The following is a 14,861-nucleotide window of genomic DNA, read 5'->3' on the forward strand; positions in this document are numbered from 1 at the left end:
TGAGGATATGGTCTTTTGGTCTTTGCATTTTGTGAACAAACCCAATGCTCATGGTAAAAGTCCAGGGGAGTTGAATTCCTGAGACCAGAAGTGTCCCAGTTTCACTCAACTCAAACATCGGTGACTCCAGTACATGAGAAAAGGGAAAACAAGGATCTATATTATCCAAATCTGATAAGATGTTACTGGACAGATTCTGTCAGTAGAGCTCAATCATGAACAATACTTTGTGTGTTGACTCTGTGTGCACCCCTTTATTGAGTGAAGAGCTCCCCTAAATGCTCTAATAACAATCATCTATGAACATGTGGATCTGGCCATTTTTACCACAGCCTCCTTCCCTTCCCCAGCTTTAGTCAGACTCATAGTGCCCTGCTAGACAGCCATCTGGCCCTGCACCCTTGGTTTTACCTTCTTGTTGAATTCCTGAGCCTTCTGTTTTCTCTCTTGGTGGATGGTGTCAGCGTTTTGGACAAATCCCCGTACACTGCTGCTGGTCCATCTCTGCACCCGCCCAAGCCGCAGCAGCCCCAGTCTCAGAGCCTTCCCTTGGCAGGATTTGATCATGGCAGCTGCTGCTTCATAAAGCTTCACTGGGATCCCGTTGACTTCTAGCATGTAGTCTCCCGGTTTGATTCCACACTCAGAAGCAGGTGAGTCTGGGGCTACGCTCTCCACTTGCAGGGCGTTGCCACTGTTACACATCAGGCTGAAACCAAACTTTCCATCCGGGCCAGGATTGACATGCATCTGCTGGATGCGTGAGACCACTCCAATGCTGGGAGGCACATTCTCACACTGCCTCGCTAGGTTGATGAGAGTCTCGCAGTTCATGGCAGAAACATGCTGGCCTTCTATCTCCAAGATCTGGTCTCCTGGCTGAAGACCAGCTACATAAGCGCTGCTGCCTTCTTCTACCGCAAGGATGTAGCAAGGACCATTTCCACTTATTTTAAACCCAAACTCTTCAGGCCACCCCTGATTGGTAGCCGGCATGGTTGTAACTGGAGAGGGAGAGAAGAAAAAAAGTTGTCAAATTGTTTCCCATACAGTAAGAACATTAGGTCCAGCTGATATTATTTATATAGGATGCCCTCTGGTGGGAATTCTAGTCTGCTCTGCGTTCTCATCCCTTTGGAAAGAAAATGCCCATGATAGGGTGGGGAGAAGATCCTTTTTATCCCTCCCTAAAAACTGCTCCTTATCCTTCTAGTCTAGTCCTTTTGTTTCCTTTGGAAGCAAACTAACTGTCTTTTACCTGCGCAGTGAAACCATCATTTCATATTCCTGGTAATGTCACCCTAAAAACCAGGTCACACAAATGACTCAAAATGGCTTACTATAACAAATATTTCTCATTACACAATGACTGCAAACATATCTGTATTAGAATTTGCCATATCCTCTAGATCTTGCTGGGATGAGCACTCACGGGCTTCACGTGGGGAAGGTGACATTGCACTCGCACCAGTCTGGCAACGACCAGGTAAGCTGCAACACCCTTTATGTGGTACTGACTCACTTTCAGTATAATGAAGGGTAAACCCAGAATTTAAGAAGAGGATGTATGAAAGGCCTGATGCATGAGTAAGAACAAAGGATCTGATTCTGCATCTACTGAAATCAATGGTGTGATATTGGCAGGCCAGGTGCCAGCTCTTGCCTAGGCTGCAGGCATCAGCTAAGAACTGCAGCTAAGAACTGGCAAACTCAGAACTGGAGACCAGACCAGTTCACTTATGTGTTGCTCAACATAGGTATTAGTCTTATAAGAATGCAGTTAGTGTTTAGAGTCTATAGAATGTTTGTATAATGCTGATTATTTGTAATGTTTGTATTCCATGCTACAAGGAAATATGTAAGTTTTGCTTTGCAACTTTGAAAATGTTTGCTCTAAATTTGTGACCTGAAGGGTGTTTCCTCCAGCCCATCCAGAAGAACTATCGAAATCAGATGGGCCATCAAGGAACATTGCAATACAAATAATTGATGAATGGCCCTATCGCACCTTGGGAATGCTACATGCAAGGAAGCTCATCCTATGGACTTGGAGGCTGAAGGAAATAAATCAAAGACACAGGAAAGTCTTCCATCTCTTTGCTGTTTGAACTCTCACAGGCCAGAGACACCAAACTGAAGTCAGAGATTCCCCCAAGGCTATGCCTGGGTCCACCTTGAAAGAATCTTGTATTCACCGATTACTACAACTGTCACTCTCAGGATTTAGATACCAACTCATTTTTGTGTGCATGTTTTTTTCCATTAACCTGTAAATAACTCCCTTCTTTCTTTTTCCTAGTTAATAAAACTTTAGATAGTTTATTACAGGATTGGCTACAGGTGTTGTCTTTGGTGTAAGATCTAGGATACCAGTTGATCTGGGGTATGTGACTGAGGGCTTGGCTACACTCAAAACTTCAAAGCGCTGCGGAAGGAGTGCTCCCACGGCAGCGCTTTGAAGTGCGAGTTTGGTCGTGGCACCAGCACTGAGAGAGAGCTCTCCCAGCGCTGCACGTACTCCACCTCCTCATGGGAATTAATTTGCAGCGCTGGGAGCCGCGCTCCCAGCGCTGGGGCACTGTTTACACTGGCGCTTTACAGCGCTGTATCTTGCAGCACTCAGAGAGTGTTTTTTCACACCCCTGAGTGAGAAAGTTGCAGCGCTGTAAAGCACCAGTGTAGCCAAGGCCTGGTTTCTTGGGACTGGAAGCAATCTGAACATTCTGTGATTTTTGGTGTAAGTGACCATTTATCACTACATAAAGCTTGCCAGGGTGGCAAGACAGACTGGAGAGTCTAAGGGGACTGCCTGTGACTCTATGATGAGATTGTTATAGTGACCCAAGCGTTGAAATGTGTTGTTACTGGCTTGGTGAAATCTAATTATAGAACATACCCCAGTTTGGGGTGTCTGCCCTCTTTTTGACAGTCTGCCCTGTGGCAGGCACGCAAGGTCATGAGCTACTACAGAGAGCCTGATAAATGGCAAAACTCCCATTGACTTAATGGGAAAGTTCAAACCACGGAAGAAGTGTCAGGCTCACCAGCCATTAGTGTTTGTGGAAGAGGCACACATTTAAGGGGAAACTGGAACATGTGATCATCAAGGCTTCTTTAAACACTCCAGAGCAACATCCTTGAACCTCCTTCTCAGCCGCACTGGATTCACTAAATAATTTGTAGGCACATCCATTAACTGTCCTTTGATACTCGCTAAATAATTTGCATACAGACTCACTTGCTCTCCTTTGATCCAGCCTCTCTATGAAGATGCCGTTTACTCTCAGATTTATTTATTACATATTATTTAACTATTATTTTGAGTTACTCCTTCATCTGTAACAGCCCTTTCACTAAGAATAGCAGGGGCAGGGTTGGTGTGTAAATAGTATCTTGATTTATCACCTAAAGTGGCTGTCTTCTGCCTTTGCATTTATGGTCAGAGTCCTACTCCAGTCCACGCTCATCCCCAGTACAGAAGCGGACGTGTGAAAGAAGCCATGGCATCATCATTTCAGCTGGTCTTTCATCCAGTGACTATCGGGCCAGCTTGACTCTTCTAACTCCAATTTTAGTGACAAAATTATGTTTTCTCTTCTCACTGAAGTCCTGAGGAGCCCTCCTTACATTTTTATCATTTGGAATTCAGCAAGAGATTACAAGCTTTTTAATATCCTATTAGAATCCAAGTAGGTGAAAGACAAATATCTCTAACCTCCTCCTCTTGGCAGGGATGACATGGAGCAGCTTGCTCACAGGGGAAAAGGATAGTTGGGGGAGAGAGAGAGAGATCCATTACTATAGAAATCTATATTAATAATCACCGTCTGGATCTGCTGCTGCAAATAGCTACTTGAAGCTGTGCTGTAAGGGAGGATTGTCTTACAAAGGAATATTAAAAGAACTAAACAACAAGCAGTAACTAAAGGAGAGAGAGAACAATTCTCTGTGAGCATTGAACAGGTGAAAATGTCCAGGAGAGAGCATAATAACGGTGAAACAAGCCTGTGATTAATGGGGTGAAATTAAGCAAAGGAAAATTTAGCCTGAATATCAGGAGAGCTATTAGGTTGTGGAGTGAGCTCCCTAAGGGAAGTTTGGAGACCCCAGACAGGGGCCATATAAGCAGGGAGACAGACAGACTTCAGGCTGGACATCTGAAATGAGAGATTATGTACTAGGGAACAATGCTGCTTTGGCTAAAGGGAGATGGACCAGGTGACCACCTACAGTAGGTCTTTTCCAGCTCTAACTTCTATGAATCTGTGATATGAGAAAAGACTTACAGAAATCTGTCCTCAGAGGCAGGCCAGCCAGGCTCTCACAAAGGGCATGTTTGTCCTCCTGAGGTTTCAGGACTGTCTTCATTCTCATCCGTTTCCTTCAGAAGCACATACCACTGATCCACACAAATTCTTTTTACTCCTTCAGACAGTCAGGTCTGATCAGCTGCTATATCCACAATCCAGCATTCAAGGTGCACTTCACTGGGGAAGAATAGCCTATACGCTATTTTTTTTTTCCCTTAAGGCCCCCAATAGTGATTGAACTGGCTAAACACTTATGTAAGGCACCTTAGTGGTGAAAGTGTTGAGATCAGCCGTATAAAAAGATATTAATTCTAGCAGGATTTCATTTTTCCCCACTCACTACCACAACAAACTGCCATTAAAATGACCTTCCAGTCTCCTTAGAACAGAAGAAGTTCCCCTCAAGATGCTGCGTGTTAGCTTCATGCATATTTTTCTTACTCTGTTTAATCTCACTGTCACCCCAAAGAGAACTGCAGACTGATTACAGTGTTAGTAATGGCTTTGTCTCACGCTGACCTGAGACTGAAGACCTATAAGTGGAATTAGAATTTGAAAGGAGTTAAAATGGATTAGAGCCCAAGCAGGGAAATCTACTACCAGGGCGGGTGCAAGGATGTTTCAAGACCTAGGCGAAACTTCCATCTTGCGCTCGCCCACCCCCCCCGCAAGCTCTGTGGCAGCCCTTCACCCTAAGGCACACCCCCTAGGGCAGCTTGTGGCAGCCCTCCGCCCTAAGGCACACCCCCTGGGGCAGCTCCCCATCCTCCGCCCTGAGGCACACACCCCCGCAGCAGCTCCCGTCACCAGCTCTGAGGCACCCCTCCGCAGCAGCTCCTCCCAGCCCGGGAAACCGTGGGGCAGCTCCCTGCCCCAGCTCACCTCTGCTCCGCCTCCTCCCCAAGCATGCCGTCGCTGCTCCACTTCTCTTGCCTCCCAAGCCTGGGAGTGAGAGAAGCAAAGCAGGGCGGCGTGCTCAAGGGAGGAGGTGGAGCAGAAGTGAGCTTGGGTGGGGAGTTCCCCTGAGTGCCGCCTCCCCCCTTACTTGCTGCAGATGGCCCTCTCTGCGCCCCTTTGCCCCAGGTCCCTCCACCTAAATGCTGACAACAACCAGGGCAGCCGAAGATCTGGCCACCGCGGTTGTCGCTGAAGGACCCGAAATGCCACCCCCCAAATGCTAGTGCCCTAGGCAACTGCCTAGGTCGCCTAATGGGTTGCACCAGCCCTGTCTACTACCCACACTAGCAAATCAAAATAGACAACTATGGGATGTCAAAGCAGCACAAATACAGAGCGAGAGAATGGCCAGAATCACTGTCCTGGCCTGGTCCTGCAACCAGCTGTGTTGGGGAGAAAATCAGGGATATTGTGCTGAGTAGAAATGCACCGATACATATCTGGCACCCCGAAAAGCACCTCCCCCGGATGACTGCCGAGATCTAGGCTAACGAGTGTATTCAGAACTGTGTTTCCTACTTCCTATTCATGCTCGGCCCCCCATGCAAAGAAACCAGTAGCCATTCTCCTGGCTTGGCATGGCTGAGAGAGCTGGACACAGAGGGCCAGAAAGGCAGGGAAATGTGAGATAACATGGACTGAATATTAAACTGCTGTCTTCTGATTTTCTCCTTTGCTTCCTCAGCACTTCAGGATCCCTGGGCTTAGCAAGCTAAAAGATTTTAAGGTATTATGCCTCCTGCTGTGGCACCAGCAGGAGCTGGGGCCTGGGGTAGAAATCTGTGGGAGGGATATTACATCCCATTAGGAACCACACAGCAGGACTTTCTTCTGTTTTATGTGCCAATGTGGGCTGAATATCAGGAGAAACTGCCCAATGGTGACATCCAGAAGGGACTGGAATAGTCTCCCAAGGGAACTGGTGAGACCCCCCATTACTTGTGAAACTTGAAACTTGACAGGATAAAGCCTTGGAGAGGACACCATGGGGAAACAATCCTACCTTGCTCTGGTGGTTGTGATGCTCTGTCGGTCTTTTCCATCTCTAATTGTATGTGTTAATGGCCATAAATGTGTTGCTGCTCTAACATTCATAAGCATCCGTCCCCTCTCACCTTCTCTTTCTTGATTCCACAGCAATCATTACTTTTACAACAAATCAGTTTACCCATCATATGCACAAGGAGCCGAACCCTTCCCAATATAAACATGTGTGTGCTTTTACTGTTACTTTTGCCCTCATCTACACAAATGCAAAACCAAAGGGAAACAGAAATAGCGATGGGCTGTGAAGCACAGACACTGGAAATTTGAACAAGAAAAGCAGCCCAAAGAGATGTTTATGTGGAAAGTATCTGAACCTCTCAAATCTGGAAATGGGATTAGAGACCCAGACAGCTTAGGTTCTCTCACAGAATTCCCAGCAAACCCTGTCTTCCTTGCCTCATTGGGGTTCACAGACACACAGATGTACACACAGCCCAAGTTTATGCATGCACAGTTTTTCACGTGGAACATTCTGCATATACAAAATACTGTGTGAGAGCAAGTTATACTTGTGTACCTAAGTCAGGTAGTTAGATGTCTGACTACTCACTCTGAACACACAAATGCAGCTTGAACATAAATACTTTACTTTTTTGCTCATGCAAATATTAAGCATGAAAAATTGTGCATACAAATACCTAAGAGTAAAAACTGCCCTACTAATTCTGGTGTGGAGAAAGTAAATAAGGAAGTGTTATTTACTCCTTCTCATAACACAAGAACTAGGGGGCCACCAAATGAAATTAATAGGCAGCAAGTTTAAAACAAACAAAAGGAAGTATTTCTTCACACAGTCCACAGTTAACCTGTGGAACTCTTTGCCAGAGGATGTTGCGAAGGCCAAGACTATAACAGAGTTCAAAAAAGAACTAGATAAATTCATGGAGGATAGGTCCGTCAATGGCTATTAGCCAGGATGGGCAGGGATGGTATCCCTAGCTCTGTTTGCCAGAAGCTGGGAATGGGCAACAGGGGATGAATCACTTGATGATTACCTGTTCTGTTCATTCCCTCTGGGACACCTGGCATTGGCCACTGTTGGAATACAGGATACTGAAGTAGATAGATCTTTGGTCTGATCCAGTACGGCCATTCTTATGTTCTAATTTTAGAGGATGTGTTGAGGCTTATCTGAAAATTTGCCCCATTCAGTCAGTAAGCATTTCTACATCCTTAATCAGGAGGGATAATATTTGATCTTTTCAGATGTGTGACTGACTGCAATAAAGTGTGCAAAATATTCACAACAAACATGAAGCTGTTCAGAATAGGAGGATTTTTTCTCATTTGGCATGAACTCAAGAAGACATGTTTTTCCAAAAATATTTTCTTCCTCTGATGTATTTGGGGGTAAAAAATTAGGCCCTGTTATCAAACCAAAAAACAACCCATTTTTGAGCAGAGCTGTCTACATGCAGGGGAATAAAATTGCTCAGAATTAAATAGTGAACAATTCCACTCATAATTTAGTGAATACAGGGATTGCCAGACTAGATCAGACCCAAAGTCCATCTAGTCCACTATCCTGTCTCCACCAGTGGCCAGTACCATATGTCTCAGAGGAAGATGTAAGATTCCCACACATCTGTCTACTCTTCACCAGTTGTGTACGTCTTGAGATGAAATTCTCGATATCTTGTGGCCATTGAAAGTTCCAGCTGTGCAGCAGCCCACTCAAACAGCCCTCTCCCTCCATAGGCAGTGTCATAGTGCATCACCTCAGGACCAACTCCTCCTGGCATTCCATGAGATATACTTCATGCCAATCATTTTGCCCAATCTGAGATGTCTCACTTATTTCTAGCTAATGGTTGGAGTTCCTATTGATTCTGGTCCTTCCTGGTTTCTGTGATATGTGCAACCTTGTATTTACCTGGGACACTGTATACATTTCCCAGAACTCAAGAAGAGGTCTGCGTAAGCTCAAAAGCTGGTCTCTCTCACCAACAGAAGTTGGTCCAATAAAAGATACGACCTCACTCATGTTGTCTCTCTAATATCCTGGGACCGCCACGGCAACAACAACACTGCACATGTGCCCCTAATCCATTTTAATGCAGCTTCAGTCTCTTCAGTCTCTGGCCAGGCACAGAAAATCAGCAGCAAACAGCAGCTTTATCTCCTGGAGGATTGTCTGTGTGTTTACTTCCTAACTACACTCTTCCTTCTACATTAAATATTGTCACTGCTGCAGGATGCCTAGAGCAGGACAAGGCAGCATTTAACATCAAAGGCTAATGACTGACTTCTCACTCTGCTAACTGGCCAATGTACATTCCTGCTCTCCTCTAGCAGTGTGGTCTGTCTATGCATTTCTACTGTGCCCCTTACTCTCCCCTTCCATAATCCCACCCAGTTTGCTGCTGATTCCTACACTGGCTGCCATATTACCAGGTGCAAATTTAACTTCTCTTGATCAGGGAATGGAGGAAGCTGATAAGGGATCTAGGTCATGGTAGAAATGCTGAGCTATGGGAAGATCACAGATGTGAAGAGTTGTGGGGGAGGGGCGTCTCAACCTAGTTCCCGATTGGCATTTGCTCTCATCACAAAGTACACTATTTAGCACAGTTCAGCAAACTGTCAGTCTCTGCTCTGAAGAAACTGAGGCAGCGGCTGAAACAGGAAAGTGTGTTGCAGACCAGTATCCTGGCAGAAATGAATGGAAATTGAGGAACCCAAGACTAGTATAAAATAAGGTGCTATAAAGCAGAATTGGGGTGCCTGGATAGAACTCACAGGGAATACTTGACTAAATCTCCAATAGTCATGGGTGCTGCAGGTCTGAACTGAGGTTAATTTGCAGAGTTGTGAGGACTCATGACTGGATTAACACAGGGGGCTGCAGGTTAGGATTGAAGTTCACTGGCAGAGTTGAAGGCGGGACCCAATGGCTGAAGTAGCAGGGGATGATCCAGTTCAGGACTGAGACACACTGGCAGAGCTGTGAGCAGGAGTTTGCACAGCATCTCTCCTCCATATGCTTAGCTCTTCCAGCTCCTCACCTTCATCACCACCAAAATCACACAATAGCAAAAATAAAGGAAAAATTTCTAGTACAGAACTGCTCCCACTTCTGCACCAGTACGATCAGAGACACCCCAATGTTTGTCAGGCACCTGCAGCATGTCTAGTTAACATGGCATGGGTGTCATTGATTAGAAAAGAGCTAGAAACCCTTATAGCTTATAATTGGCCTTATTAAGACTATGAAGAACATAGCACCTGGTGACAGCTCTTATGTAAACAACAAAACCAAATAGTCTTACCATGTTCATCCAGATACCTGCAGAATAGAGAGAAAAGACCAAAATACACTGGGATTGCAAGAGGAAAGCCTCTTTGATTTGTGGGACCTCCTTTTAAAAAAGTCCATAACAGAAAATTTGTTTTGTTTCAGCTGGTAAAAAAAATCTTGACTTGGAGCACCAGCTGGTGTATTCACTGCCCTCTGGTGGTGACACAGAAATAAAAACAGGAATTCTTGGAGAAAATTTCTTTAGCTATTAAACCCACTCATTATGAATGAAGGTCATTAATTGTGATGGATTTTCTTTTTCAGCATGTCAAAAAACCTTTGTCTCCTTTGTCAATAAATGTTCAATGTAACTAGGTAATTTAAAGCACCAGACACGGGCTTGACACTGAATTCCGGCCTTTGGTCTGCAAACAGAGCTTCCACAGGAATTAGTAATAGCCAGGGATCTCTGAGCTAAAGGCTAAAACTCTGGATCAGAAAGAAGACTCATTTTGTTTCCTAATAGACCATCATCCAAACTTGTGGATGAGACAGCCTGGTATGCGGTGATTGCTCAGTGCAGCCTTTGGATTAAATTATCTTTACCTACTTCAGATTCAAACTCATCCTAATATTATTATATTTAGCAGGTGACTTTTTTTTATCTGAGAGTCCTAAAAATAATATCAAGCTGGTGCATCTGTGCCAGCATGCAGCCTTGGTGGCTCTGCGGTATTCCTACAATTATTCCTATTTATTTAGCCAGCTCTATAGCAGTGCATGGCACTTTGCAGTCTCTGCCCCGAGGATCTTACAACCTAAATTAGACTTAAACCAAGGCTCCTGAACCATGCCCAACCAAGGGTCCCATTAATAACTCTTCAGGGGAGCAAGGGCCAGGCCTAAACTGTACATACAAATAACATCACAAGGAAATACACACACCCAGAACATCTTCTTGCACTTGAATCAATGAACAAAACTTGCTGGTTGCTTGTATCCACCAGCAGTAAGAACCTGTGGTTCCTTAGCTTTGTCCTCCCTCTATGATAACAGGAACAAAATGACTGTGGGCTGCATTGTAGCCTACAGGACACCACACCAGACCTTTGGGTTACACTTTGGGATAGGCGATGCCCTAAAACTAATATTTTTGCTGCATTTTCTGTCTCCTCCAGTTTTACTTTGGCACTTTCCTTGTCAGGAATTTACCAGTGAACTGGTTTCCATTGCCCCCAAAAATTACCTTCCGGCATTCTGAAGCTCTCTCTGTCTAGAAAAACTATTTTACTCTCAGTATGAAAGCAGCCCATGCAAGGCTTACCTCTTCTTCACAGGGTCTAGCCAGTAGCAGATTGGAATAAGGAAAATTACCAGACAAGACCATCGCAACAGCTTCAAAGCTTTTGGATCAGTTACACGCTGGTGACAACTACCTGAGTTTCTATGGCAAATTCTATCTGAGTACAGTAACCTAATAGGCCATTCATCAGCAAGCCGACCTAAAGAGCTTTCTGGAGAACAGGAGTACAAAGTGTGCCGGGAAGGCACAGGAGCGATTTCAGCTAACACTGTCACCATGCTTGGAACAAGAAGAAAATTCTCAGCCTCTTAAAACTTTAACCAGTTTAAACCTTAGATAGATGTAAACCAGAGGAGAATTTAGGAAGCAACCTCCAATTTATTTGCACGGGAAGATGCTGCTCCCCTTAAACAGTGAATTAAATTCATCCCTGTTTTAACTCCATGGGTGTACAGCAGATACAACACTTTGGTGACTGCAGAAGCACTGTACAACCAGTGGAGATATATCTCATAGCTCCTACAGAAGCCAAAGGGTTATTTGCTTAAGAAAATGTTTCTCCTAAGAAAGCTGCAGGAAAGTGGAGGCAGCAAATCAGATGAATTCTATGCTACTTTTTCAACAAACGCAAAGAATGCACATACTATATATCTGTGTTACACATAATCTTTCCTCTTGGGTCTCAGCATTTCCAGGCGACCTCAGCTTTCTGGATCCATCTAGCAGTGCACAGTGATCAGAAGGAAATTCAATGGGAATCTTTGAGAATCTGAGACCCAAACATGTATTTACAATAGGGCTGTCAAGCAACTAAAAAAATTTATCGTGATTAATCGCACTATTGAAAAAATTAATCACAATTAGGGTTGTCAAGCAATTAAAAAAATGAATCGTGTGATTAATTGCACTGTTAAATAATAAAAATACCATTTCTTTAAATATTTTTGGATGTTTTCTACATTTTCAAATATTGATTTCAGTTACAACACAGAATACAAAGTGTACAGTGCTCACTTTATATTTATTTTTTACTACAAATATTTGTTCTGTAAAAAATAAAAAAAAGTATTTTTAATTTACCTAATATGAGTACTATAGTGCAATCTCTTTATCATGAAAATTTAACGTACAAATGTAGAATTATGTACAAAAAAAACAGCATTCAAAAACAAAACAATTTAAAATTTTAGAGCCTACAAGTCCACTCAGTCCTAGTTTTTGTTCAACCAATTGCTCAGACAAACAAGTTTGTTTACAGTTTCAGGAGATAATGCTGCCCACGTCTTGTTTACAATGTCACCTAAAAGTGAGAACAGGCATTCGCATGGCACTGTTGTAGCCAGTGTCGCAAGATATTTACATTCCAGATGTGCTAAAGATTCATATGTCCCTTCATGCTTCAACCACCATTCCAGAGAGATGTTTCCATTTGATGACGGGTTCTGCTTGATAACAATCCAAAGCAGTGCGGACTGACACACATTCATTTTCATCATCTGAGTAGATGCCACCTGCAGAAGATTGATTTTCTTTTTTTGGTGGTTTGGTTTCTGAGCGTTGCTCTTTTAAATTTCTACATCTGAGCCTTGCTCTTTTAAGACTTTTGAAAGCATGCTCCACACCTCATCCCTCTCAGATTTTAGAAGGCACTTTAGATTCTTATTGCTGTAGCTAGCTTTAGAAATCTCACATTGGTATCTTCTTTGTGTTTTGTCAAATCTGCTGTGAAAGTGTTCTTAAAATGAACAACATGTGCTGGGTCATCATCCAAGACTGCTAGAACATGAAATATATGGCAGAATGTGGATAAAGCAGAGCAGGAGACATACAATTCTCCCTCAAGGAATTCAGTCGCTAATTTAATTAACACATGCTTTTTTTAACAAGCATCATCAGCATGGAAGCAGGTCCTCTCGATGGTGGCCAAAGCATATGAATTTTTAGCATTTCTGGCACGTAAATACCTTGCAATGCCAGCTACCAAAGTGCCATGTGAATGCCTCTTTTCACTTTCAGGTGACACTGTAAATAAGAAGCAGGCAGCATTACCACCTGTAAATGAGAACAAACTTGTTTGTCTTTGTGATTGGCTGAATAAGAAGTAAGACTCCATGGACTTGGGGGCTCTAAAGTTTTACATTATTATGTTTTTGATTGCAGTTGTGTAACAAAAAAAATCTATATTTGTAAATTGCACTTTCAGGACAAAGAGATTGCATTATGGTACTTGTATAAGGTGAATTGAAAAATACTATTTATTTTATCATTTTTACAGTGCAAGTATTTATAATTAAAATAATAATATAAAATGAACACTGTACACTTTGTATTCTGAGATCTAAGAAGAGACTATAGAGAGGCATTTTTCCTTTAAAAAATAAGGCTTTCCTTCTACATTAAACTTCATTCTGCACTAGTCTGGATTCTGCTTTCTCTCCACGGCACCAATGACTCCTTAAAGGCCTAGAATTAACATTTAATTATCTCAGATTCTTAGTTCAAAGGAAGGAAACACAGGTATGTGTTGGGAGCGGAACTCTCTCTACTGCTTAGGTCAGCTGGATAAGGGCAGCTCCAGTCACTTTCTGGCCTTGTCTTGGTTTAACCTCTCAGCAGCCATTCTCATTATGTTCCATAAAAAGAAATAACACAAATGGAGTCAGTATTAAGCAGATAGTTAGGAGTCAGGGTGCCCCGGTTCCAAAACCAGCCTGAGCCATCTGAAAGGGGGTTATTAGGAGAGTCTCAGTGCTAGAGGCTTATCCAATTACAACAACCAGCTGTAATCTTTGCAGCCTCTCATAACCCTGTCTCATGATTCTTGTTATATGTGGATGGCTGCTGCACTCTTCTTATATTTGTCTACCTTTCCTCTCATTAAACCTTAGTGATAAACTACACTGGGGGATTCTTCATCCCTTCCTTTTCCTCTGCCTCAAAGATCCTTGACTCATCAACCCCAACTGTTGATCTTGCCTCCTCCCATGACAAAAAACCCTTATTTCCCTTTCAGAAACTCTTCCCCACACATCAGAGGGGTAGTCGTGTTAGTCTGGATCTGTAAAAAGCTACAAAGAGTCCAGTGGCACATTATATCTGTTAGTCTATAACAGTGGTTCTCAAACTTTTGTACTGGTGACTTCTTTCACATAGCAAGCCTCTGAGTGCAACCCCCCCCCCTTATAAATTAAAAACACTTTTTAATATATTTAACACTATTATAAATGCTGGAGGCAAAGCGGGCTTTGGGGTGGAGGCTGACAGCTTGTGACTCCCATGTAATAACCTCGTGACCCCTGGAAATGTCCCGACCCCAGTTTGAGAACTCCTGGTCTATAAGGTGCCACAGGACTCTTTGTTGCTTTTTCCCCACACATGTACTCCTGGCTGCCACTCTACCCATCTAGGGGTTGGAACCAGGAGCAGAGAAGTGGGTCAGAAAGACAGTACACATCCAGGGGGTCAGGGCAAGTTTCTGGCTGAGGGAAGGTAGGTAAAATAGAAAGCACAGGCCAGGAGATAGATCAGAGAGGCTTTTCAGCAGTTGGGAGGCAAGTGTTGGGGGATCTGGGAGGGTTTCTGGCAAGAGCAGTAGGTAGATGAAGCAGGAAGCCCACACCAGGTGTGATATGTGAGGGTTTCTGCAAGCAAAGAAGTGGATCAAGTAGGAAGTGCATATATCTAGGACTCTCGGAAGGTTTTCTGACAATCACATAGGCAGTACTTGGAGTGAAAGGCATGGGTGGGTCACTCCATAATTGCCATATTCTGTACACTTCCTGGAAGCCATACTCACTGTCAGAGACAGGATGCTGGGCTAATTGGACCATTGGTCTGACCCAGTATGGCAGCTCTTATTGTCTAGTTCTCATGAGCTGTGCACAACAAGTAGGAATTGGGGAGAGCTTCCAACAGCAGGGGGGTTGATTTGGGGAAAATACTTGGGCTTTGCCATTGCACTAGTAAAAAATTGCAGCCAAAGAGATCTCAGTTCTGGACTTTGAAT

At 43.7% G+C, this 14,861-nt stretch overlaps 1 protein-coding gene across 5 annotated transcripts in view; it reads right to left on the bottom strand.

The window, feature by feature from the left end:
- Positions 1-14,861, bottom strand: part of GRID2IP (Grid2 interacting protein) — a 110,400-nt gene that overhangs the window by 88,391 nt on the left and 7,148 nt on the right. For all 5 annotated transcript variants that reach the window (XM_050968555.1, XM_050968553.1, XM_050968554.1 and 2 more), the window contains one exon: positions 412-1,004. In XM_050968555.1, coding sequence (XP_050824512.1) covers positions 412-1,004 — 593 coding nt within the window. The remainder of the gene's footprint in view (positions 1-411; positions 1,005-14,861) is intronic.

Source organism: Gopherus flavomarginatus, chromosome 9 (assembly GCF_025201925.1).
Source record: "Gopherus flavomarginatus isolate rGopFla2 chromosome 9, rGopFla2.mat.asm, whole genome shotgun sequence".
Lineage (NCBI taxonomy): Eukaryota > Metazoa > Chordata > Testudines > Testudinidae > Gopherus > Gopherus flavomarginatus.